This window comes from Hyla sarda, chromosome 3 (genome assembly GCF_029499605.1).
Source record: "Hyla sarda isolate aHylSar1 chromosome 3, aHylSar1.hap1, whole genome shotgun sequence".
Classification (NCBI taxonomy): Eukaryota; Metazoa; Chordata; class Amphibia; order Anura; family Hylidae; genus Hyla; species Hyla sarda.
The window spans coordinates 318260663-318287907 of record NC_079191.1 but is presented as its reverse complement, the minus strand read 5'-3'; the positions used below and the strand labels follow the sequence as shown (position 1 = coordinate 318287907).

Sequence of the window (27245 nt, the reverse complement as noted above, 5' to 3'; positions counted from 1 at the left end):
ACATCACAGTGATCATCCCTCTCTGCTTCCAGCTTATGTGGTGTAAGAAGGCTCTAATACTACTGTGTGAGACTGGCGTGCGAATTTTCGCATATACGAAAATTTGCATATGCTAATTTTCGCATATGCGAATTTTCGCTTATGCTAATTTTAGCATATGCAAATTTTCGCATATGTTAATTTTCGCACACGTGAATATTCGCATATACTAAAATAAAACGAGAATATTACGAATATGCGAATATTCGCGAATATGACGAATATTCGTCCATATATTCGCGAATATTCGCGAATTCGAATATGGCCTATGCCGCTCAACACTAAAATAAATATACTGTGACTTCCATTGTCCCTTCAAATTACACAGCTCAAGAAAAAGTCGAGGGTAATTAGCAGAATATAGAGAGGAATAGCGAGGGGAAATGGAAGTACGCACCAAAGGGGAACACTCTAGGAAACATGAGTCCCGCCCTGAAGGATACCAAAATGGCTAAAAAAAAAAAAAAGGAAAAAAATGTATTTCCTTCTTTTTTCCCTTTTTTTGTTTTTGGAGAGGTAAATTAGATGAATGCAAAACAACAATGTTAGGAAACAATAATCAAGTAGTCCTGCAGCTTAACTGTGTACCCAATGTGAAAGTTCCAAGGGGGGGTTTCAAGGGGGGTCAGGTCTGAAACCAGTGGGGCTCGGCGTATGTTGACTTCGGCCAGCCCTATGGTGTTTCCCTCGGACAGGCTGCCACACTGTGGGTAGCAAGGGGGGTGAGTCAGCGTTGTGCATTGGGGGACCTGGAGGCCCAGGGTGGCACAAAACTGCGAAAGACGACAACACTGCAGAGCGTCCATCACGTCAAGCTTGGAGTGCGAACGGAAAGGACGATCTATAAGGCACCTGGGCGGTGCGCAGGGAAGATAGGAGAGGTTGCAGCAACCACCGTTTGCGTAGGGTAATCCAAGAAAGGTCCTGGAACAGCTGGATAGGCGTGCCGTCAACGTTCCGGAGAGAGCGTGTTTTGGCCATTATCCGCTGCTTCAATTGGAAGTCAGCAACACAACATACCACATCCTGGGGAGGACCATTGGAGGGACGAGGGCGGAGAGCCTGATGTGCACTGTCCAGCTTAATCCTTTGGGACAGGGGGCTCATCCAAAATCTTGTTAAAGATAGCCTAAAACGTGACGTGTAAGTCCTCTGCCTGAGTGGCCTCAGAGAGTCCACGGACTGTAATGTTATTATGCCTACCCCTGGTGTCCAAGTCCTCCACGTGAGAGTACAAATCACCAAGGAATTCAGACTGGGAAGAAATGGTAGCGTGGAGCTGAGCAATGTGGGATCTGGTGGAGTCATGGGCCCCCTCCAAGTCCTCCACTCTGTTGGAAACATGCTGAAGGTCTTGGTGGAAAGCTGAGATTTCTTCCCAACAGACATCCTTGACCTCTGCAATAAGGGCCTTAAAATTGTCCTTTGTAGGGATTTGGGAGAGCAGTAGGCTGAGATCAGGAGGCGTCATGGTAGAGGCTGGGACCCCAGAACAGTCCAGGTCAGAGTCCAGGCCTGTGTCCCAGGCCTGTGCCTGTGTCCAGGCAGAGTGTTTGGGGGCAGACATATTCCTTAGGGATAATGTAAATCATCTGTTTTTCCCATTTTACCCCCCAAAAAAGCATGAAAAAATTGAATATTCGGTATTGCTGCATGCGTAAAAGGAACTATTAAAATATATTGTTAATTATTCCATATGGTGAACAGCGTAAATATTAAAAAAAATTCAAAATTGATGCTTTTCTGTCACATTTTATTCCCTAAAAAATTTATAAAAGGTAAAACCTAAGCAAAAGTGGTAACAATAAAAACTACAGATCACGGTGCAAAAAATGAGCCCTCATACCTCCCTATATACGGAAAAATGAGAAAGGTATAGGTGTTCAAAATAGGGCAATTTCATACATACTAATGTTGTTCAAATAGTTTGAGATGTTTTTAAAGTGGTACAATTATAGAAAAGCATATAACATGGGTATCATTTTAATCATAATGACCCACAGAATAAAGAAAAATTTTACTGTAAAGGGTACAGTGTTAAAACAAAACCTTCCAAAATTAGCTAAATTGCGTTTTCTTTTCAATATTTTTTTGGTTGCACCGTACATTTTATGGTAAAATAAGTGATGCCAATACAAAGTAAAATTGGTGACGCAAAAAAAAAAAAATCCTCATATGGGTCTGTGGATAGAAATATAAAAGAGTTATGATTTTTAGAAGGCAAGGAGGACATAACAAAAATGCAAAAATAAAATGGGGTGATAGAGGAGTCCCCGGGGTGCGCACGTCCATCAGCACAGTGGGTAGGGCCACAGCAGCAGACCAAGCAGTAGGGGCCACAGGCAGGGGCTCAGCAGAGGGGGTGGACTGGGTGCAAGGGGGGAAGCACTCAGATGGAGAGGGCACTAATAAGGCTGGTGAGTTCCCTTTAAGAAGAGTAGCCCAAGATGTGCTCCCTGATTCAGCAAGAAGCAGGCCCGGGGGGGCTGGAGAGTACAGGGGGGAGGCAGGAAGAAAGGAGCCCAACTCAGGCAGTGGCAGTACAGGGCTAGCACTCACCCCCAGCGAGCAGCTCAGGTTGTCAGGTGTCCGGGCGGGAGTATCCAGCAACAGTGCCTCTCGGACCTCTTCAGCAGCGCAGGAGGAAGGAAGGAGATGGTGGGTGGGAGTCCATGCCGCCACCACCGTGGGTTTTCTAAGGGATGCTATTTTGGAGTATCTTGATAAAAATAAATGTATGACTCCATGTCAGCATGGCATTATGAGGCATCGGTCCTGTCAAACTAACCTGATCAGCTTTTATGAGGAGGTGAGCTCCAGACTGGACCAGGGGGGAATCGCTGGATGTCGTATATCTGGATTTTTGCAAAGCATTTCATACGGTGCCACATAAAAGGTTGGTGCATAAAATGAGAATGCTTGGACTGGGGGAAAATGTGCACAAGGGGTTAAGTACCTGGCTCAGTGATAGGAAACAGAGGGTGGTTATTAATTGTACTTATTCTGATTGGGTGACTGTTACTAGTGGAGTACCGCAGGGGTCAGTCTATGGTCCTGTTCTATTTAATATAATCATTAATGACCTTGTAGAGGGGTTGAATAGTAAAGTAGCAATCTTTGCAGATAATACTAAACTCTGTAAAGCGGTAATCACTATAGAGGACAGTGCACTGTTACAAATGGATCTGGATAGGTTGTGCACATGGGGAACAAAAATCCGGGCTGGGATTATGTATTAAATGGAAGAACACTTTGGACGACTGACGTGGAAAAGGACTTAGGTATCTTGGTTAACAGTAAGTTTAGCTGTAGTGACCAGTGTCCGGCAGCTGCTCCCAAGGCAAATAAAATCATGGGGTGCATAAATAGGGGCATAGATGCCCACGACAAGGAAATAATTCAACCACTGTACAAATCACTAGTCAGGCCGCACATGGAATACTGTGTACAGTACTGGGCACCAGTGTACAAGAAAGCTATAGTGGAGCTGGAGAAGGTTCAAAGACGGGCAACCAGGGTAATACGAGGAATGGGAGGACTACAGTACCCAAAAAGATTATCAGAATTGGGGTTATTTAGTTTAGAAAAAAGAAGGCTCAGGGGAGACCTAATAACTATGTATAAATATATCAGGGGACCTTACAGAGATTTTTCCCATGGTCTATTTATACCCAGGACTGTATCTATAACAAGGGGGCATCCTCTACGTCTAGAGGAAAGAAGGTTTCTACACCAGCACAGACGGGGATTCTTTACTGTAAGAGCAGTGAGACTGTGGAATTCCATGCCTGAGGAGGTGGTCATGGTGAACTTTGTAAAAGAATTTAAAAGTGGTCTGGATGCATTTTTGGAGAATAATAACATTACAGGTTATGGATTCTAGATCTATAGGGACAGAAGGTTGATTCAGGGATCTATTCTGACTGCCATATTTGGAATTTTTACCTCAAGTATTAAGGTTTTTTGCCTTCCTCTGGATCAACTCAGTAGGGGCTCCGTGTTATAGGTTGAACTTGATGGACTCTGGTCATTTTTCAACCTTATGAACTATGTTACTATGTAAACGGCACTGTGGCATGGGAGGGTTATGAAGCGAGCTCAGGAGCTGAGGTCGCATCATACCTGCATGGTCCTGGCTGCTATCAGCAGCCAGTACCCCTGGCTAATGCCGGACATCGCCGTTCACTCTGAAGTGAAAATGAAAGCTTCCCAGCAGCTCAGTTGGGCTGATCAGGACCATCACGGTAAAATCGTGATGTCATGATCAGCTAGGACGCATCAGCCTGAAATACAGGCTTGAGCAATCAATAGCCGATAACACTGATCAATGCATTGCATAACCCTATGGGGGCTATAACATCGCAAAAAAAAAAAAGGAGTGAAAAAAAAAGTTAATAAAGATGATTTAACCCCTACCATAATAAAAGTTTGAACCACCCCACTTTTCCCATAAAAAAAACTATGTAAATAAAAATAAACATATGTGGTATCGCAGCGTGCATAAATGTCCAAACTATAAAAATATATTGTTAATTTAACCGAACAGTCAATGCCGTACGCGCAAAAAAAATCCAAAGTCCAAAATTGTGTATTTTTGGTCACTCTTTATACCATAAAAAAATCAATAAAAAGCTATCAAAAAGTCTGATCAAAAAAAAATGGTATCAATATGGTATAAAAAAAAAACCTTCAGATCACGGCGCAAAAAATGAGCCCTCATACCGCCTCGTACGTGGAAAAATAAAAAAGTTATAGGGGTCAGAAAAGGACAATTTTAAACATATACATTTTCCTGAATGTAGTTATGATTTTTTTCAGTAGTACGACAAAATCAAACCTATATAAGTAGGGTATCATTTTAATCGTATGGATGTACAGAATAAAGATTAGGTGTCATTTTTACAGAAAAATATACTGCGTAGAAACGGAAGCCCCCAAAATTACAAAATGGCGTTTTTCTTCCATTTTGTTGCACAATGATTTTTTTTTTCCGTTTCGCCGTAGATTTTTGGGTAAAATGACTGATGTCATTACAAAGTAAAATTGGTGGTGCAAAAAATAAGCAATCATATATATTTTAACAAAAGACAAAGTAAACCAGCTCATCCCCTTGTTTTTGAAAACGTCAGCTGTGTCACGATCAGCTTGGACAGTGCTGAAGATAATAGAAAACAGCGCAGCAGCTCGAATATGAAAATATTTATTTATTTCAGTACAGCAACACACACGGACCAGGACAGCAGTGACACAGTTTTGATCGTCTAAGCGATCTTCATTGTACTGACACAGAGTCACAGAATTAGATTACCTATATGGGGGAGGGAATCCCAAACACAGGTGTAATCATTATCCATGAATCAAGAAAAAAAAAAAGGAAGAGAAAACCACTCCCCCATAAGGCTACCTCCATTACAAAAGTATATGCAATGTTTGCATCAGATATGTCACAATAAAATAACATATAAGAATTAGTATCAAAATTATCGTAAACAATATGGACATAAATAAAGACATATAGTATTGATAACAAAAAACATTTAAAAAATGTTTGCAATATTGCATTGCAGAAGCAAACAGTATAAATACAAATATAGACTACAAAGCATGACATTTATTTGAATACGTTAGAATAAATATATGTTACCCTATATTAAATTCCTAAGAGGTGATTAGGAAGAAAACTCCATCATAAATCTATTATACAGAGGAGAGAAATAAAAAAGGGTAGGGAAGAAAATATGGAACGTGTAACAGACATCCGGGATCATGCGGCTCAATAGTGCAATATGACATCCTGTCTCTTATTCAGACCCATTGGATGTCTGCTGTCGAGCCACATGATCCAGAAAACCTCCCTATCAAGGAGCTTCTGTCTATGGTTGCCCCCTCTTATTGGGGGTCCTACCATTTCAATGCCCTGGAGAAATAATCTAGCATGGCTGCCATCATGTTTTTCTGCACAATGTTGACTTATCATGGAGACATATCGGGAATGAAAATGCCTTACATCTGAGAGATGCTTTCTAATTCTAATTTTTAAAGGGCCATTAGTACACCCAACATACTGGACATTGCAGTCCCGACATGTCACCAGATAAATAACAAATGTTGTGTTGCAGTTAATGTATTGTTTAATAGTATAGACATCACCTCTCGAGGAGGAAAGGAATTCTTTCGATATAAACATTATGACCCAATGGTTTTTGATGTAAAGAGACTAGGAGAGACTATTTGGCCTATGGTCGGCGCTCTTCTCGACACATACTTGTAATCTTCAGCAAATAAGGACTTGTACTTAGGATCACTTGTAATAATAGGCATAAATATATGTATTATATTAGTTATAGTTTTAAAGTCTGTACTATACTGGGTAACAAAGGTGACTGGTTGTTGTACAGAATTCCAATGTTGTTTTGGGGATTTCTTATTTGAAATAAGGTTAGATCTATTCCTTGATCTGGCCACTTCTTTGCCATTTTTTTTTATACCCCCTACTCTGTAGACGTAACCCTATCTCTCTAATCTCCTCTTCAAAATCTGCATCCTGGGTGCAGTTTCCTCTAGCTCGCACCATCTCCACCACAGGCAGATTTTTAGCCACATGGGGAGGATGGCACGAGGCAGCATGAAGTATGGAGTTGACTGCTCTCGGTTTGCGAAAAGTCCTGGTGTAAATTTTATCCGTCTCAAAACACCCTCAAAGTGTAAGATCCAAAAAGGATACCTCTGCGGTCCCTGATGAGGCCATGAAGCGTAAGTACGCCTCATTCATATTGAGGTATCTAGAAAATGCCTCAATGGCCGCTACATCGATGACCCCCAAATAAACAGGAGGTCATCGATGTAGTGGCCATACCATTGGATTTGGGGTGCAAAGGAGTTATTGGGGGAAAAGAGAGTCCCCCTCTCCCACCAACAAATATATATGTTAGCAAGAAAGGGGGAGAACTTAGCTCCCACTGAAGCTCCGATGGTCTGCAGAAAGAAATCGCCGTCAAACATAAAAAAAGTAAAAATTCCACCACCTGGACTATAAATTCCCGCAGACCACCGGAGTACCCAAAAAACGTATTTAAAAACCAGGTAAGGGCAACCGCGGCTTGATCATGCGGTATAACTAAATATAGGGATACAATATCAGCGGTAACCCTCACCCAGTCAGATTGCCACATCACCCTGTCAGCGGCTGTAACATGGAATCAACCCATGCACATAAGCATTCGCCGAGGGAGGAGATGCCAGCCACTATCGGACGCATGGGGGGAGGAAAAACTTCCTTATGGACCTTTGGGAGGGAATGAAAAATAGGGGTCACGGGATGATGAACAAAAATATATTCAGCCTCATTAACCGTAAAATAAACCTCTTCCACCCCAAGGTCCACAAGGTTTTTAGGATGTTGCTTGAAAATAGGGGTGGGATCACTCAACAAGGGTCTGTACGTGGTGGAATCACCAAGCATATTCATATTTAGTTTTAGGCACAGACCCTTGTCGAGGATGACAATAGCCTCACTCTTATCAGCCTGTCGGACTTCTCTCTGAGTGATATTATTCCTGGATGAGTCCAGAAGTTCCCGCTCGACCAGCTCCTGGAACTGGTCAAGAACGGGAGTTCTGGAGTTGATGGGGTAAAAATCGGGATTACTAGTGCTGAAGGAGGGGGCAATCTCCCTCAAAAGTAGTATCTGATCCAAGTTGCTGTAAATTAGATAATACAGTTAAATCATTAAACCTGAGGGAAGTAACACCATCCCGAGACCCCACATTAGTATACTCCCCCTGATAGCCTACTCAGTATCCCCACCATCAAGGTTCCACTGAGCAGAAACCCTATTGTTATCATCATTATCATTAACAGAAAAATGTTTTTGGACAGTAATGTTGCGAATAAATTAATCTATTTCCAAAACCATCCCAAAAAATGAAAACGGCATGTGGGGGAAAAGGACAGTCCTTTAGACAGGGCAGTGATCTGTGCTGACAACAGGATTTTAGCTGTTAAGCTGAAAATAGGTATTGTCCTTACCTCCTGCGGCTGTACCTCGTGTTGTGGCATGGCAGGGCGATGCTTACACCCGGCTCAGCGTTTTTTGATGAAGTGGATTTCTTTTGCCCAGGCTTGGCCAATGCAGGCAAGGGTGGGGAAGCAGCCGCAGGGGTTAATTGCTCGGCAGCCGAAGATGTATCAGCTGAAACAGGGATCTAAACCAATGATCCCAAATCCGTAGAATTGAAACTAACTCTCACATCCTTGGACTTGTGGCGTCTTCATCCCCTGTTCTTCAGGATGGATCGCGGTGTGGATGCTTTAGGACCCATCTGCGGCCACTGAAATACAGTATTGTTGCCATAATCCTGTAAGTCTCATAAATTTGCAATGTAGCAAGGTGTATACACCAGCACCGCTAAACAAATAGATCTCCTGCCGTAATGATCAACCTTCAGGTTAGGAGCACAGACTTCCCCTTTTCAGGCAATACTAGGTAGTGCTCACGCATATGAACAGTTCCATGTAGACAAAACAACGTCACAGAATATGAAGAAATAGAAGGAGCACATGCCACGTTTAAGATGCCTTCTTATTCTTTTTCTTTATTGCTTCATATCTGGGTAAGCGGTACAGGGGTCAGGAGGGTGGACGGGTGCTTCGGGGGAACCTCGGGCAACGGTCCGTATCATGCTGGATCGTGCTTCATCAGGCCCTACGTCACTGGACTAGAGGAGGTGTTTTAACATCATTGCAGGATGAAACAAAGGTAATGACCTGGACATGGATCGGGGATGGAGCGGGACCATACAAAAGGTAGGAAAATACAAAAGATACAAAATAACGATACAAAAGTGATGTTACAAATAATACATCATGTCTGTGAATCATGTGGGTGCATCAAGGTTGTTATTCATTTAAAAACTGCCATTTCATTATACTCATTCAGGCCTAATGGGCCCGTCGCATTAGTGTGAAGAATCCACCTGGATTCCTGTAATAACAGCCTTTGATGCATATGTCCGCCTGTAGGGGACTGCTCAATTCTTTCCAAAACCATAAATTTAAATGCTTTAATGTTATTATTATGTTCTTCACATATGTGTTGAATGAGACGTGTGCAACCTTTTTTGTTCTAATAGAACGTATGTGTTCTTTTATTCCCTGGCACAATGGTCTTTTTGTTTTGCCTATGTAGTGTCTCCCACAGGCACAGATCAGAGCGTACACCACATAGGCCGTTTTGCAAGTGGCAAATTGTTTAAGCATAACAGTTGTTCCTCCTAATATAGCTTCATTCTTTTTAAGGTTATATTCACATATGGAACAATTACCGCAGGTGAACAAACCTTTTGGTTTTGATGCTGAGAGCCAATTTTTTTTCTTTCCTAGTTGTCTTTTTTAAATAATTCTGTATTGTGCCATTTCTTCTGTAATTAACTATTGTTTTTTCTCAGTGATAGTTTTTAAATCCTCATCGCGTTGCAGCATAGGCAAATTTTTTAATATGGCTTGTTTTACCACATTATTTAATGGTGAATTCCTAAATGTGAACACTGCTCTATCCAAAGCTTCTTTCTTTTTTTGTTTAAATAATGCTTTTCTTGGTATTTTATCTACTCTTTCTCTAGCTTTCATTAACACTACCAATGGGTAACCTTTTCTTATTAATCGGTCTTATAGTTCTTGTGCTTGTTGTTGATACACTACCGAGTCTGAATTTATGCGTTTCAATCTAATTAACTGACTAACCGGTGTACTATTTTTTACATGTGTGGGATGTGAGGAGCTATAATGAAGAATCGCAATTTTAGAAATCGGTTTTCTGTATCCTGATGTGTGTATGGTATTATTCTTAATCTCAATCTTAGTGTCCAAAAATCGAGGGATGTGCCACCAAACTGAAAGGTGAACCACATGTTTATCTTATTACTGCTTTGAGATAGTCAAGGAACTTAGATTTTCCTCGGAATCATTCCAGATTACAAAAATGTCGTTGACAAATCTCAACAGCAATTTGATCTTAGATATAAAATAATTCTTGGTTGTGAAGTTTAAATCTCTCTCCAAAATGGCCAGAAAAATATTGACATATGAGCATGAGATTGGCGTGCCCATCGCCGTTCCTTGGGATTGGACATCCAACTTCCCCACATACTGAAAACAATTATTCGTCAAGATCAAACTAACGGAATGCTCCAATAAATCTATAGATTTTATAAATTTTGTTGCCGTTTCTAAGAACTATTTGAGAGCCTGTACACCCGCATTGTGAGGGGTGCGGGTGTACAGGCTCTCAACGTCTATGGAAGCCAGGGAGAAACTGTTCTGCCAGCAAAAATCTCGAAGGGAAGTTATTAGGTCACCAGTATCACCTAAATATGTTGGTGTAAGCTTTAACAATGGTGATATTAGCCAATCAATGTAGCTAGATAAAAATTCTGTTGGGGCGTCTATGCTCGATACAATCGGGCGACAAGATGGGGGGGAACCCCCTTGTGTACCTTTGATAATAGGTACCAATGGGGTTTTTTAGGGGAGGTAGGTAGGAGTTTCTCAGCAATTTTTTCTGTTAGTACTGAATTCCCAACATATTTATTTAAGTGTGACCTTAATTTGCTCATAATTTTAGATGTAGGGTCAGTTGTTAATTTTTTATAGACCATTATGTTACCTAATTGGTTAGTTGCTTCACTCTCATAGTCTGTCTTCCACCAGACGACAATTGATCCCCCTTTGTCTCCTTTTGAGACTACCAAGTCATCCCTGCTGGCTAGCCAGTCAAGGGATCTTTTTTCCTGTCTGGAAAGATTAAAGGGGGGGATCAGGATAGACGAGCGCCTTGACGTCTCCACAGACAGCTCTGTAAAAGAGGTCAATCGCTCCACCTGGAATAATCTGGGGGTTGAATTTGGACGGGTTTCCCCCTACAAAAAAAATCATCACTCGGCCCCACAAAATCTACTTTCATATCACCTGGCAGCTCTCTTAAGGTTGCTAATAACTCCTCATCCTCCCTTGTCATTTCTTTAAAGGGTTTGAAGCCCAAAGGAGCAATGGTACATGTACTCTCCCCCTCCCTTTTTTGTTGTGGGATAACATTTTTATTTGTATTTTGTTGTGATGCAAAACATTTTTTTATGTTTAACTTTCGTACTGCTCTGAAAAAATCTTCTCCAAATTGTGCAAATGAAAAATGTTCAGGTAAACCAAAATTGAGTCCCCTATTCAGAGCTGTTATGCATGATGCTGAAAGTTCCACATCTGTTAGGTTTATGACAATATTATCTTCTTCAGGAGTGGCATTTACGTTTTCCAAGTTACATTCTTGACTTTTTTCTTTTGTTGCATGTCCTTTCTTCCACCTTCTGCCCCCTCGGCGGGTCTTATGTCTAAAGAGACAACAGCAGTTTGAATGTTGGCTTTATCCGACAAGCTGTAATCGAATTCAGTTGTCATGTAATCTGACTGTTTATATTTTCTTTTTTGTGATACATTTTTCGATTTATAATTTATTTTTCTTGCAAATTTATCATTAGTATGTTGTTCTTGTTTATTTTACATCCATGTAAAAATTTGATTATGGTCAAAATCTCTTTTATCCCTCAAGAACTTGTCTCTTTTGGATTCCTTTATTGTGGTTTGTAGAAGTGTTAATTTACATTCTAAATTCTGAGAGAAGGTAGCAAACTGTTGTTCAGATTGTCTTGTGCGTAGTTCACACTTTGTCTTGCGTAGCTCTGCGGTAAAGCTTGTATATTCACTTTTGTTTTTTTCCAGTATGAGAGCTTGTAGGTGGACGGGTGCTTCGTGGGAACCTCAGGCAAAGGTGGTGCTTAATCACTTTTGTATAGTTATTTTGTATCTTTTGTATTTTCCTACCATTTGTACGTTCCCGCTCCATGTCCACATCATTACCTTTGTTTCATCCTGAAATGATGTTAAAACACCTCCTCTAGTCCAGTGACGAAGGGCCTGATGAAGCGCGATCCAGCGTGATTCGGACCGTTGCTCGAGGTTCCCCCGAAGCACCAGTCCACCCTCCCGACCCCTGTACCGCTTACCCCGATATGAAGCAATAAAGAAAAAGAATAAGAAGGCATCTTAAACATGGTATGTGCTCCATCTCTTTCTTCATATTCAGTGAACTTGTTTTGTCTACATGGAACTGTTCATATGCGTTAGTACTACCTAGTATTGCCTGAAAAGGGAAAGTCGGGGCACGTAGGTGCTCCCAACCTGAAGGTTGATCATTACGGCAGGATATCTATTTGTTAAGCGGTCCCGGTGTACACACCTTGCTACATTGTGGACTCTGTTGACTTTTTCTTTCCTTATTACAACTGGCACGCTAATACTATATACCTGCCATGGAAATGGATACTAACACCTTTGCACCTGAGACAATGGTATCTTCAGGAAGGGTGGACGTGGGGAACTTCTTTACATCCTGTGAATCGGTGGATGAACCAGTGGTTACTAGTACTAAAACACTTGAATATAAAGTGTCCTCGCTAGCTGAGCGTGAAGTTCGGCTGTTTTGAAGGGTCAATTCCCTCCAGGCATATGCTGAAGCTCATCGCACGCCTAGAGGATTATACAATATCCTTCACAATTTCTGAATGATGAACAGTTCATCAAAAAATGGAATGATTTACACGTGCAACATTCCCTAAACCTACAAGCTCTCATACTGGAAATAAACAAAAGGGAATATACAAGCGTTACCGCAGGGCTATGCAAGACAAAGTGTGAACTACGCTCAAGACAATCTGAACAACAGTTTGCTACCTTCTCTCAGAATTTACAACGTACATTAAAACTTCTACAAACCACAATAAAGGAATCCAAAAGAGACTTGAGGGATAAAAGAGACTTTGAGGGACTTTGAGGGATAAAAAAGACTTTGACCATAATCAAATTTTTACATGGATGAAAAATAAACAAGAACAACATACTAATAATACATTTGCAAGAAAAAGAAATTATAAACCGAAAAATTTATCACAAAAAAGAAAATATAAACAGTCAGATTACATGACAACTGAATCCGATTACAGCTTGTCGGATGAAGCCAACATTCAAACTGCTGTTGTCCCTTTAGACATAAGACCCACCGAGGGGGCAGAAGGTGGAAGAAAGGACATGCAACAAAAGTCAAGAATGTAACTTGGAAAACATAAATGCCACTCCTGAAGAAGATAACATTGTCATAAACCTAACAGATGTGGAACTTTCAGCATCATGCATAACAGCTCTGAATAAGGGACTCAATTTTGGTTTACCTGAACATTTTTCATTTGCACAATTTGAAGAAGATTTTTTCAGAGCACATTCAGAGAGTGCATTTGCACTGTGCGTGCGGCTCTGATGGCGTCCGTTGACGGACGCCATCAGAGCCAAATGCACTGTTTTCTGAACCTGAGACAAAGCCTAATAGGTTCCTGAAGATTCTAGCTAAAGAAACGCGTTGGACCCTGTGTGAGATGGAGTCAAGTGATGGACCAGTCATGAAACAGAGTCATCATACTGCTTTCTTTGCAAGGCGGAATACTCACTGCTAACAGCGCAGTTTCTACTTAAAGCTGTGTGCCCACAGCTGACAAGCATGAAGCGCTGAAAATACATACGGGAGATAAACCGCAAGAAAAATCAGATAAGTGTGACCACAACACAATATAATATATGTAGACTTACCATGTGCAGATATATCAAGTACAACTAGTATGCATACTACATTTCTAAGAATTTAAAGAACAGTGGTTTATAACATAACTGTCACGATGCCGGCTGGCAGGTAGTGGATCCTCTGTGCCAGAGAGGGATTGGCGTGGACCGTGCTAGAGGATCGGTTCTAAGTCACTACTGGTTTTCACCAGAGCCCGCCGCAAAGCGGGATGGTCTTGCTGCGGCGGGTAGTGACCAGGTCGTATCCCCTAGCAACGGCTCTACCTCTCTGGCTGCTGAAGATAGGCGCGGTACAAGGGAGTAGACAGAAGCAAGGTCGGACGTAGCAGAAGGTCGGGGCAGGCAGCAAGGATCGTAGTCAGGGGCAACGGCAGGAGGTCTGGAACACAGGCTAGGAACACTCAAGGAAACGCTTTCACTGGCACTAAGGCAACAAGATCCGGCGAGGGAGTGAAGGGGAAGTGAGGTGATATAGGGAAGTGCACAGGTGTAAACACTAATTGGGACCACTGCGCCAATCAGCGGCGCAGTGGCCCTTTAAATCGCAAAGACCCGGCGCGCGCGCTCCCTAGGGAGCGGGGCCGCGCGCGCCGGGACAGAACTGACGGAGAGCGAGTCAGGTACGGAAGCCGGGGTGCGCATCGCGAGCGGGCGCTACCCGCTTCGCGAATCGCATCCCGGCCAGAGGCGGTATCGCAGCGCCCCGGGTCCGTGGAACCGACCGGAGCGCTGCAGTGAGAGGAGTGTAGCGAGCGCTCCGGGGAGGAGCGGGGACCCGGAGCGCTCGGCGTAACAGTACCCCCCCCCTTGGGTCTCCCCCTCTTCTTGGAGCCTGAGAACCTGAGGACCAGACTTTTGTCCAGGATATTGTCCTCAGGTTCCCAGGACCTCTCTTCTGGACCACAACCCTCCCAATCCACTAAAAAGAAGGTTTTCCCTCTGACCTTTTTAGATGCTAAAATTTCTTTGACGGAGAAGATGTCCGAGGAGCCGGAGACAGGAGTGGGGGGAACGGATTTGGGAGAGAAACGGTTAATGATAAGTGGTTTAAGAAGAGAAACATGAAAGGCATTAGGAATACGAAGAGAAGGAGGAAGAAGAAGTTTGTAAGAGACAGGATTAATCTGGCGCAAAATCTTGAAAGGACCAAGATAGCGTGGTCCCAACTTATAGCTAGGGACACGGAAGCGGACATATTTGGCGGAGAGCCATACCTTGTCTCCAGGGGAAAAAATGGGAGGAGCTCTTCTTTTCTTATCCGCGAATCTCTTCATGCGTGAAGAAGCCTGTAAGAGAGAATTTTGGGTCTCTCTCCATATGATGGAAAGATCACGAGAAATTTCATCCACAGCGGGCAGACCAGAGGGCAAGGGGGTAGGGAGGGGGGGAAGAGGGTGACGGCCGTACACCACGAAAAACGGGGATTTGGAGGAAGATTCAGAGATTCTGAAATTATACGAGAATTCGGCCCAAGGTAGAAGATCTGCCCAGTCATCCTGGCGGGAGGAAACAAAATGTCGTAAATAGTCACCCAAGATCTGGTTAATTCTCTCTACTTGTCCATTGGATTGAGGATGGTATGCAGAAGAAAAATTTAATTTAATCTTGAGTTGTTTACAGAGAGCCCTCCAGAATTTAGACACAAATTGGACGCCTCTATCCGAGACGATCTGCGTAGGCAACCCGTGAAGACGAAAAATGTGTACAAAAAATTGTTTAGCCAACTGAGGCGCTGAAGGAAGACCAGGAAGAGGGATGAAATGTGCCATTTTGGAGAATCGATCAACGACCACCCAAATAACAGTGTTGCCATGGGATGGGGGTAAGTCAGTAATAAAATCCATACCAATCAGAGACCAAGGTTGTTCGGGAACAGGCAGAGGAAGAAGAAAACCAGCGGGCTTCTGGCGAGGAGTCTTATCCCGGGCACAGATAGTGCAGGCTCGCACAAAGTCCACCACATCAGTCTCTAGAGTCGGCCACCAATAGAAGCGAGAGATGAGTTGCACAGATTTCTTGATGCCCGCATGACCTGCGAGATGGGAGGAGTGACCCCATTTGAGGATTCCGAGGCGTTGGCGTGGAGAAACAAAGGTCTTTCCTGGAGGAGTTTGCCTGATGGAGGCTGGAGAAGTGGAAATCAGGCAGTCAGGAGGAATGATGTGTTGAGGAGAGAGTTCAATTTCAGAAGCATCTGAGGAACGAGAGAGAGCATCGGCCCTAATGTTCTTATCAGCAGGCCGAAAGTGAATTTCAAAATTAAATCGGGCAAAGAACAGAGACCACCTGGCCTGACGAGGATTCAGCCGTTGGGCAGACTCGAGGTATGAGAGGTTCTTGTGATCGGTGTAAATAATAACTGGAAATCTTGATCCCTCCAGCAGATGCCTCCATTCCTCAAGTGCTAATTTAATGGCTAGAAGCTCTCGATCCCCGATGGAGTAGTTCCTCTCCGCCGGAGAGAAGGTCCTAGAAAAAAAACCACAAGTAACAGCATGCCCGGAAGAGTTTTTTTGTAGAAGGACAGCTCCAGCTCCCACTGAGGAGGCATCAACCTCCAATAGGAAGGGTTTAGATGGGTCAGGTCTGGAGAGCACGGGAGCCGAAGAGAAGGCAGACTTGAGTCGTTTAAAGGCGTCTTCCGCTTGAGGAGGCCAAGACTTGGGATCGGCATTTTTTTTGGTTAAAGCCACAATAGGAGCCACAATGGTAGAAAAATGTGGAATAAATTGCCTGTAATAATTGGCGAACCCCAAAAAACGTTGGATGGCACGGAGTCCGGAGGGGCGTGGCCAATCTAAGACGGCAGAGAGTTTATCTGGATCCATTTGTAGTCCCTGGCCAGAGACCAAGTATCCTAGAAAAGGAAGAGATTGGCATTCAAACAGACATTTCTCAATTTTAGCATAGAGTTGATTGTCACGAAGTCTCTGAAGAACCATACGGACATGCTGGCGGTGTTCTTCTAGATTGGCCGAAAAAATTAGGATATCATCAAGATATACAACAACACAGGAGTATAACAGATCACGAAAAATTTCATTAACAAAGTCTTGGAAGACAGCAGGGGCGTTGCACAGGCCAAAGGGCATGACCAGATACTCAAAGTGTCCATCTCTGGTGTTAAATGCTGTTTTCCACTCATCCCCCTCTCTGATGCGGATGAGGTTATAGGCGCCTCTTAAGTCCAATTTAGTAAAGATGTGGGCACCTTGGAGGCGATCAAAGAGTTCAGAGATGAGGGGTAAGGGGTAGCGGTTCTTAACCGTGATTTTATTAAGTCCGCGGTAGTCAATGCAAGGACGTAGAGAGCCATCTTTTTTGGACACAAAGAAAAATCCGGCTCCGGCAGGAGAGGAGGATTTACGGATAAAGCCCTTTTTTAGATTCTCCTGGACGTATTCAGACATGGCAAGAGTCTCTGGGGCAGAGAGAGGATAAATTCTGCCCCGGGGTGGAGTAGTGCCCGGGAGGAGGTCGATAGGACAATCATAAGGCCTGTGAGGAGGTAGAGTCTCCGCTTGTTTTTTGCAGAAAACATCCGCGAAGTCCATATAGGCCTTAGGGAGACCGGTTACTGGAGGAAGCACAGAGTTACGGCAAGGGTTACTGGGAACCGGTTTTAGACAGTCCTTGGAACAAGAGGGCCCCCAACTCTTGATCTCCCCAGTGGACCAATCCAGGGTTGGGGAATGAAGTTGAAGCCAGGGAAGTCCAAGGAGAATTTCCGAGGTGCAATTGGGGAGGACCAAAAGTTCAATCCTCTCGTGATGAGATCCGATGCTCATTAGAAGGGGCTCCGTGCGGAAACGTATGGAACAGTCCAATCTTTCATTGTTTATACAATTGATGTAAAGGGGTCTGGTGAGACTGGTCACTGGGATGTTGAACCTGTTGACGAGAGAGGCCAAAATAAAATTTCCTGCAGATCCAGAGTCCAAGAAGGCCACAGAAGAGAAGGAGAAGGCAGAGACAGACATCCGCACAGGCACAGTAAGACGTGGAGAAGCAGAGTGGACATCAAGGATTGTCTCACCTTTGTGCGGAGTCAGGGTACGTTTTTCCAGGCGGGGAGGGCGGATAGGACAATCCCTCAGGAAGTGTTCGGTACTAGCACAGTACAGGCAGAGGTTCTCCATGCGGCGTCGTGTCCTCTCTTGAGATGTCAGGCGAGACCGGTCGACCTGCATAGCCTCCACGGCGGGAGGCACAGGAACAGATTGCAGGGAACCAGAGGAGAGAGGAGCCGAGGAGAAAAAACGCCTCGTGCGAACAGAGTCCATATCTTGGCGGAGCTCCTGACGCCTTTCGGAAAAACGCATGTCAATGCGAGTGGCTAGGTGAATAAGTTCATGAAGATTAGCAGGCATTTCTCGTGCGGCCAGAACATCTTTAATGTTGCTGGATAGGCCTTTTTTAAAGGTCGCGCAGAGGGCCTCATTGTTCCAGGATAATTCAGAAGCAAGAGTACGGAATTGTACGGCATACTCGCCAACGGAAGAATTACCCTGGACCAGGTTCAACAGGGCAGTCTCAGCAGAAGAGGCTCGGGCAGGTTCCTCAAAGACACTTCGAATTTCCGAGAAGAAGGAGTGTACAGAGGCAGTGACGGGGTCATTGCGGTCCCAGAGCGGTGTGGCCCAAGCCAGGGCTTTTCCAGACAGCAGGCTGACTACGAAAGCCACCTTAGACCTTTCAGTGGGGAACTGGTCCGACATCATCTCCAAGTGTAATGAACATTGGGAAAGGAAGCCACGGCAAAGCTTAGAGTCCCCATCAAATTTATCCGGCAAGGATAGTCGTAGTCCAGAAGCGGCCACTCGCTGCGGAGGAGGTACAGGAGCTGGCGGAGGAGATGGTTGCTGGAGCTGTGGTAGTAACTGTTGTAGCATAACAGTCAGTTGAGACAGCTGTTGGCCTTGTTGCGCAATCTGTTGTGACTGCTGGGCGACCACCGTGGTGAGGTCAGCGACAACTGGCAGAGGAACTTCAGCGGGATCCATGGCCGGATCTACTGTCACGATGCCGGCTGGCAGGTAGTGGATCCTCTGTGCCAGAGAGGGATTGGCGTGGACCGTGCTAGAGGATCGGTTCTAAGTCACTACTGGTTTTCACCAGAGCCCGCCGCAAAGCGGGATGGTCTTGCTGCGGCGGTAGTGACCAGGTCGTATCCCCTAGCAACGGCTCTACCTCTCTGGCTGCTGAAGATAGGCGCGGTACAAGGGAGTAGACAGAAGCAAGGTCGGACGTAGCAGAAGGTCGGGGCAGGCAGCAAGGATCGTAGTCAGGGGCAACGGCAGGAGGTCTGGAACACAGGCTAGGAACACTCAAGGAAACGCTTTCACTGGCACTAAGGCAACAAGATCCGGCGAGGGAGTGAAGGGGAAGTGAGGTGATATAGGGAAGTGCACAGGTGTAAACACTAATTGGGACCACTGCGCCAATCAGCGGCGCAGTGGCCCTTTAAATCGCAAAGACCCGGCGCGCGCGCTCCCTAGGGAGCGGGGCCGCGCGCGCCGGGACAGAACTGACGGAGAGCGAGTCAGGTACGGAAGCCGGGGTGCGCATCGCGAGCGGGCGCTACCCGCTTCGCGAATCGCATCCCGGCCAGAGGCGGTATCGCAGCGCCCCGGGTCCGTGGAACCGACCGGAGCGCTGCAGTGAGAGGAGTGTAGCGAGCGCTCCGGGGAGGAGCGGGGACCCGGAGCGCTCGGCGTAACAATAACTTTGGATATAATTAGTACCACCTGTCACTTAATATACAATCCAGTGGAGATCCACAACATATATTAGGACATGCCAGTCTTTTTATATTAAACGACAAACATGCAAAATGTATTATATACTACATGAGAAACACAGGAAATACATTTGAATATATGACCTATTCATGTTATGGACCAAGCAACTGAAGGAATTGTTCTCTATGACTATAGCACCGTATGAATGACTCATTTATTCAGTATTACAATGTATACCTAAGTTGCAACATTGTTGTGAATAATTTGTTTAGAATCACAAGACACAGACAAACTGAAGTACCAACTATCTATAAGTTACATCTGCATTATTATCTATGATGCTGGCGGCATTTAGCCATATACCTTGTCTAAGAGTGGACTGAGTAACTTTTGACTATATTGAATGGCTCTGCACATCTATTACTTAATGTGGATAGTGGTCTTCTTTATCCTAACACAGTTAGCAGTATATGTGGCTTAGTACACAACCAATTTAGACTTGGCTTGGAAGAGATTGGACAGTATTTACACGGCTGCTGATTACAAGCTATGCTTAGTCTATGGTAAAAAGAGGGGTACAGCTAACATGAAATAACGCACAAGGTGCAAGAGACATACTGAGTGTAATGGACATGTGATGAATCATCTTTAAAACTGGCTACAGTTAATGCTTGAATAACGCACTAGGTGCAGGAGATATACTGTGTGCATAGGTTTTACGTGGAACTATTGGAAAACCGGCTGAGTGGTTACAACTTCTTTTCATTGCGATGTCGCCTTCAGCTGCATTTTGAGTCATGCATCTTGAATGAAGAAAAGTGTTCACTGGTCAAGTTAAGATGTGAACTATTCAGAGATCGATGTGTTGTGGATATGCAAATTGAAAGAAATAGTATCACATGTATTCAGCGTGAATTGCTACCTAGTTTTTTACTCTGTATTATATGAATGCCTATTTGGATTTCTGCGTCTTAAAGAAATTGTTTGCTGATACAGTTCAGTGAAAATATATAGTACGGAATACATATATTGGACTGTATGATGGCTCGAAGAAAAACATTAATATTTAAAAAGAAATTCAATATTTTTCTTTTTTTCACTTTTTCATTGTATGTGATATTTTTATCTTTATATATTAAAAGCTATGTTTTAGGTTCCCTACTGGTCAATTTTTTTTGTGTATATATATATATATATATATATATGTATAGATAGATAGATAGATAGATAGATAGATATATTTGTTGTAGGATATGGCAGGTACACTTTAAACCAGTAGAAGAAATGTTTTGCTTTGGACTGTCTTGTGTAGAGTAGGATTGTTATGTTTATGTCATATGCATATGAAATACCATATAGACACGTCATGTGGAGGGACAGATTTAGTTGTTGCCACAGGCAGAGACCTCTAGACACAGGAGGTATTTGGAGGAACAGTGATCAATCTTTACTGCATCCAGAACAAAAATCTGAAACAAGATTCTGATGATGAGAGTAATAGTCCAAAAGGATCTGAACAAAAAAATAACACAAGGAATCAGTATGTGTTCGTGCTTCTATAGTCTGCCAATAAATGTGTTTACGTCCATTAGGGCCAGAATTTTGTTTAACCCATTGTTTGCTGCCTGAAGATGTCCAGGAAGGAACTACTTTGCAGTCTCTGAAATTTCTGCAATCAAATCTGCAATGTGTAAACATAATCTCAGTCTAGGCTCACAGTCAGTTCACTTGGCAATGCCCTAACAATTAAAGTTCAAGGAACAAGGAAATTAAAGGTACTTTTTTCAATTTCTAGGCACAATTAAGGCTAGTAAGTAAGGTGAACATACCCAGTTTATCTACACTGAAGCCTTCAGCTGCTGCCAGTTCAGATTGAAAGAAATCATAGTCAAACTTGCTGATGTCTTCGCGTCCACGTTCATCTGGAAATCCAATATATATATATGCACTATTTGACCCAAGGATTATACGATCCTGAGTAAATAAAGATTATTTACTTACATTATTTTAGTTACAAAATACTTTACATGTTCACTGTCATTTTTAACAACTTCCCTCTATTTATTAAGCTATATTTCATCTAACAAATTTGTAAATCACTACACTTGGCAAAAAGGAATAACAGCTCTTTAACCTTGGACACTATGGCCCAGAGTTATCAATCAGTGTAAGAAAAAAACTGGAGAGATTTTGCCCAAAGCAACCAATCACATGGAAGAGGATCATAGAGGGAGTAGGGTGAAGAAGGCACCAGGTGTCAACCAGCCCTAACTTAGGCTGGGTTCACACCATGTTTTTGCCATACTGTTTTCAATCAGTTTTTCTAAAGAAAACTGTATGACAAAATAACGGATGGAACTGTATGGGAAAAAGTAAACCGTATGCGTTTTTAAACCGTATACTGTTTTTAAAAGTGCATACGGTTCTGTCCGTTTTTATAAAAATAAAAAAAACATACGGTTTCGGAAATGTTGTCCATTTTTAATGGGAGGGGTGTTGGGTGGGGACTTTAGGATGCAAATACGCATGTGCAAAGTAAAAACCATACATGGTTTCCTGTATGGAACCGTATACATGTGCTTTTCCCATTGACGTCCATGTTAAAAAGAAAAAAAAAAAAGTATGCGGTTGCAGTACTATTTTTAAACTCAAGTCAAAACCGTGGTTGACCGCATGAGTTTTTTTTTTTTTTTTTAACATGGACGTCAATGGGAAACGTATATGTATACAGTCCCATATGGGAAACTGTATACGGTTTTTACTTTGCACATGCGCTTTTGCATCCTAAAGTCCCCACCCAACACCCCTCCCATTAAAAATGGACAAAATTTTCAAAAAAGTTTTTTTTTTTTAAATAAAAACGGACGGAACCGTCGGCACTTTTAAAAACAGTATACGGTTTAAAAACGCATACGGTTTACTTTTTCCCATACGGTTCCATCCGCTCTTTTTGCCATACGGTTTTCTTTTGAAAAACTGATTGAAAACAATATGGCAAAAAACGTGATTTGAACCCAGCCTGAGTCGCCCTGTCACATAAAACTGTATCCCCCCACGGTTCTAGTATACGAGCATTAAGTCAGTTCCATCACCTATCCTCCACCTGTGACATTACATCATTGAAGTCACCCGCCACTATTCTATCTCTCGTGTTAAGCTGGGTTCACATCATGTTCTCAGCCATACGGGACCGCATACGGCTGGGGGGGGAGATAAAACCGGGCGCTCCCGTATCCCTGCCGTTTGCTGCCTGTATGTAATTCATTTCAATGAGCCGACCAGAGTGAAACACTCACTTCGGTCGGCTCATTTTTGCCCCATATGCGGTTTTCTCACCGGACCTAAAACCGTGGTCGACCACGGTTTTAGGTCCCATGGAAAACCGCATACGGGGCAAAAATGAGCGGACCAGAGTCAGCGTTTCACTCCGATCGGCTCATTGAAATGAATTACATACGGGCGGCATACGGCAGGGATGTGGGAGAGCCTGTATGCAGTCCCGTATGGCTGAAAAGGTGATGTGAATCCAGCCTTACTCTGTTGAAATTGAGCAGCTAAGAGGTTAAAATAGGACAAGTTGTCTCCATTTGGACTGTAGACATTTAGTATCTCACACTCACCAGATTGAGTACGCAAGAGCAGGTTACACCATCTACCCTCCGTATCATGAGACAACGACAATATTTCATGACTAAAAGCTTTATGGATCAGTATTGGAACCCCAGATTTCCGCCCCAAAGAGGGTGAGCCAACTATTTTCCCTACCTACCATCTTCTCATTCATATAAAATCAGCTTTCTCTAAATAGGTCTCCTGTAATAGTGCAATATCAGGGTAATGAGACTTAAGGTGTTGCAGTACCATACCCAGCTTGTGTGGTGACCTGAGCCTTTTAACGTTTCAGGTAATAACTTTCATTATTTAGCAAAAAGAAGAGTTAGGCTAGACCAGAAGAACCTAAGTGTACCTGTTCTAGAGCCAATCCAGGATAATAGATAAACATCCCAAATCCTCCCCCCTTCCCAGGCTACCCACAAAAAAGGACAACTGCAATCCTAATCATAAATCGCCCCCAGGAGGGCCACTTTCTAAAAGAAAGGAAAAAAAAATTCCACATATCAATACTGGACCTAAATCACCCCCACCCCCCTCCCCCCACACACACTAAGTGAAAACATATATAAACAAATTAGCATTAAGACTGAGAGACAAGCTAAGTAAAGAATAACCTATACATTTTTTGTCCCTCTGTCCTCCTGCCCCCCAACTCCCTCCTTATAGATAAAGCCCTTCCAACCTACCCCTGAAGAAGATAAAATCCCTCCCACCCCCTCTCCCCAAATAAAGAATACAGTAATATAATATTTCCCCCCACCCACCTCTCCCCAGGAATGGGGGGGGGGGGGGGGGGGGGGGGGGGGAAGGTTGCCTGGCCATGGATGGCAAATATGCAGATAGGCCTGCCTTGGCCTCCTATAGGGTATGTAAAGTAGATAGAGAGCCATCTGGGTGAAATACTCGCAGGACCACCGGGTACATGAGAGCAAAGCGTACCTGGCCTCTGAGCAGTTCTGAGAATATGAACAATAGCAGTTTTCGCCTTCTGGCCACTTCCGCCGAGAAATCACCAAAGATAAGCAATTTACTGCCTTCCAGAAATAGGCCTTCCTTCGGTTAGTGGAATGCCCTTTGTAAGTCCACTTAATCCGTGAAGTCCAGATATTTAGCAATTACTTTTTTTTGGGTGGTTGTAAAGCTGGGTGCATCTCTTTATCAGGTTCAGAACGGATATCTGGGCCCAGCTGGTGAGCTCCATCCACTCGACATCTATGAGGCAAGCCTAATAGCTGCGGTAGCACTGATTCACAAACATGGTGGAGATCCCGAGTAGGAACCTGCGCAGGGATGCCTACAATCCTTAAGTTGTTCCTGTGCAAACGATTTGCCAAATCGTCCACTTTATCCCACAACCAACTGTTCTCCTTTTCTATCTGAGCCATCCTGTGTGACATAGTGCCGGTATCATGCTCCAGGTCCTGCATTCTCCCCTCCACCTCCTCTAGCCGGGTGGTATGTTCAGCCACCTCCTTCTGTAATAGCGTTAGGGAGGCATGGACCGAAGCACTAACTGTGTGTTTTAGACGTGTAGCCACTTCTTTTGCAAGTTGAGCATAGTCGATTGGTAACAGTTCTTTGTCGTCTCCTGCTTCAGATGAGGCTTTATCCGACCTGGCTGGGGAGGTGGGGTGGCTCAAGGCCTGTGAGCCCGCCATGTTGTTTGGCTTTTTGCTCGGTTCCTGTGGCCCATCCTGCGGCCCGATCAGGAGGGAACGATTTCAGATTAGCCGATTAGTCAGGATCGGGAGCGGAGATGGTGTGGCGCGCATCCTTACAGCATGGTGCCGGAACCAGAAGTCCCCTCTAGGTCTCACTTAACTGAAATAGCTGTTTGTTACCTTTTGTTAGAGTGATTGCATTTGTAGTAGCAGAGAGACCACGACAGAACACAGGAAGTTAAGAGAGGGCCTCAGTAGTGCTATGCAAGGGAGAAAACCTGGACTGTGGGAATGCAGTCTGCCTAATTACAGTGTTTGAAAGGTAAATCAAGGCTTCCCTTTCATTTCTGACCTCCCAAAAGGTCATTATTACAAGCTGCAGTTTACTGCACAGTACAGGGCTGTTTTTGTGATGCAGCCTATCTTGCCATTGTGCTTAAGCTGTTTTCACTTCTGTTGATATGGCCCCCTCCCCCATCAGGGCCATCTCATCTACAGTGCTGTACTGTAAATTATCTCCTAGAACATTTTGGCACTTTACCTAAAATTACATTGTCACAACTCTGAAAGGTTAATGTAACAAAACCAGGTTTTAAAGATCTATTGAAATGTTGAATTGTAGAAAATGTTGAATTGTGAGTTATGTCCTGTTTTGAATTCTAATGTTTGTCAGTATGACAGGGGTTTCTTGGGTCCACCAGAAGAAATAACATAACAGGGGCTCTTTTAGTAATATGTTGTTATCACTGCACATATGCACATTTAGTCACAAGTAGAATAACAAACAACACAAACTCAATATAACATACCAGATGTTGCAGTTTGGTGTTCATAAAAATGGGTACTCCATTCACAATCACTTTAGCCTTGCCATATGGCTTTACCAGCACCTTGTTTTCAATGTTTGTAAAAGTAGCATGTTTTGGTAAAATTCTAAGGGAAAAAATTAGATCACTCACATAAGTAAGGCGAATAATTAACTTAACATTTCATAAACATAGATTTTTCATCACATACCCTAAACCTGTCAATGTTATTTCATTAGAAGCTGCCTGGCCAACATCAGATGTTCCTGAAACAGAATGATTGTATACTGTAACCACCAATATATAATGAGGTCTAATGGCATACTCTATAATAAGTGTTGCCTTACTTCTATGGTTACACCTTCTCACACATAAAAGCATTGGTCAAGATTTATTATGTTTTTTTGCACCAGAGTTTTTGAATTTTGTGGCGCACAGCAATTGAGACACATTTATAATGCACAGTGCACTAAAACAAACAGTTAAAAGTGTCTTGTCTAACAAAGGGGCGTAGCTTATCAGGCCACGGTATTGTTAAAAAGGGTCTCAGCTTAAAATGCCATAAAGTAAAACATCTAGTACTTGGTCTAAACTTAGACTTATCAGTGCAGACTAAGACTAGTCAATCTACAGATGTGTGTCACGATGCCGGCTGGCAGGTAGTGGATCCTCTGTGCCAGAGAGGGATTGGCGTGGACCGTGCTAGAGGATCGGTTCTAAGTCACTACTGGTTTTCACCAGAGCCCGCCGCAAAGCGGGATGGTCTTGCTGCGGCGGTAGTGACCAGGTCGTATCCCCTAGCAACGGCTCAACCTCTCTGGCTGCTGAAGATAGGCGCGGTACAAGGGAGTAGACAGAAGCAAGGTCGGACGTAGCGGAAGGTCGGGGCAGGCAGCAAGGATCGTAGTCAGGGGCAACGGCAGAAGGTCTGGAATCACAGGCAAGGAACACACAAGGAACGCTTTCACTGGCACTAGGGCAACAAGATCCGGCGAGGGAGTGAAGGGGAAGTGAGGTGATATAGGGAAGTGCACAGGTGTAAACACTAATTGGAACCACTGCACCAATCAGCGGTGCAGTGGCCCTTTAAATCGCAAAGACCCGGCGCGCGCGCGCCCTAGGGAGCGGGGCCGCGCGCGCCGGGACAGAACTGACGGGGAGCGAGTAAGGTACGGGAGCCGGGGTGCGCATCGCGAGCGGGCGCTACCCGCATCGCGAATCGCATCCCGGCCGGAGGTAGTAACGCAGCGCCCCGGGTCCGTGGAACCGACCGGGGCGCTGCAGTGAGGGAAGTGTAGCGAGCGCTCCGGGGAGGAGCGGGGACCCGGAGCGCTCGGCGTAACAGTACCCCCCCCCTTGGGTCTCCCCCTCTTCTTGGGGCCTGAGAACCTGAGGATCAGACTTTTGTCCAGGATATTGTCCTCAGGTTCCCAGGACCTCTCTTCTGGACCACAACCCTCCCAATCCACTAAAAAAAAAGTTCTTCCCCTGACCTTTTTAGAGGCCAAAATCTCTTTGACAGAGAAGATGTCCGAGGAGCCGGAAACAGGAGTGGGAGGAACAGATTTAGGAGAAAAACGGTTGAGGATGAGAGGTTTAAGAAGAGAGACGTGAAAGGCATTAGGGATACGAAGAGAAGGAGGAAGAAGAAGTTTGTAAGAGACAGGATTAATTTGACACAAAACTTTAAACGGACCAAGATAGCG

General features: G+C 44.0%; 1 protein-coding gene across 1 annotated transcript in view; it reads right to left on the bottom strand.

The window, feature by feature from the left end:
- The window catches only part of LOC130362524 (kinesin-like protein KIF28), a 157841-nt gene that overhangs the window by 47590 nt on the left and 83006 nt on the right, over positions 1-27245 (bottom strand). Inside the window, exons 13-15 of the mRNA XM_056567162.1 lie at positions 25751-25805; positions 25543-25666; positions 21287-21431 (exon numbers count right to left, since the gene is read on the bottom strand). Of these exons, the coding sequence (XP_056423137.1) occupies positions 21287-21431; positions 25543-25666; positions 25751-25805 (324 nt within the window). The remainder of the gene's footprint in view (positions 1-21286; positions 21432-25542; positions 25667-25750; positions 25806-27245) is intronic.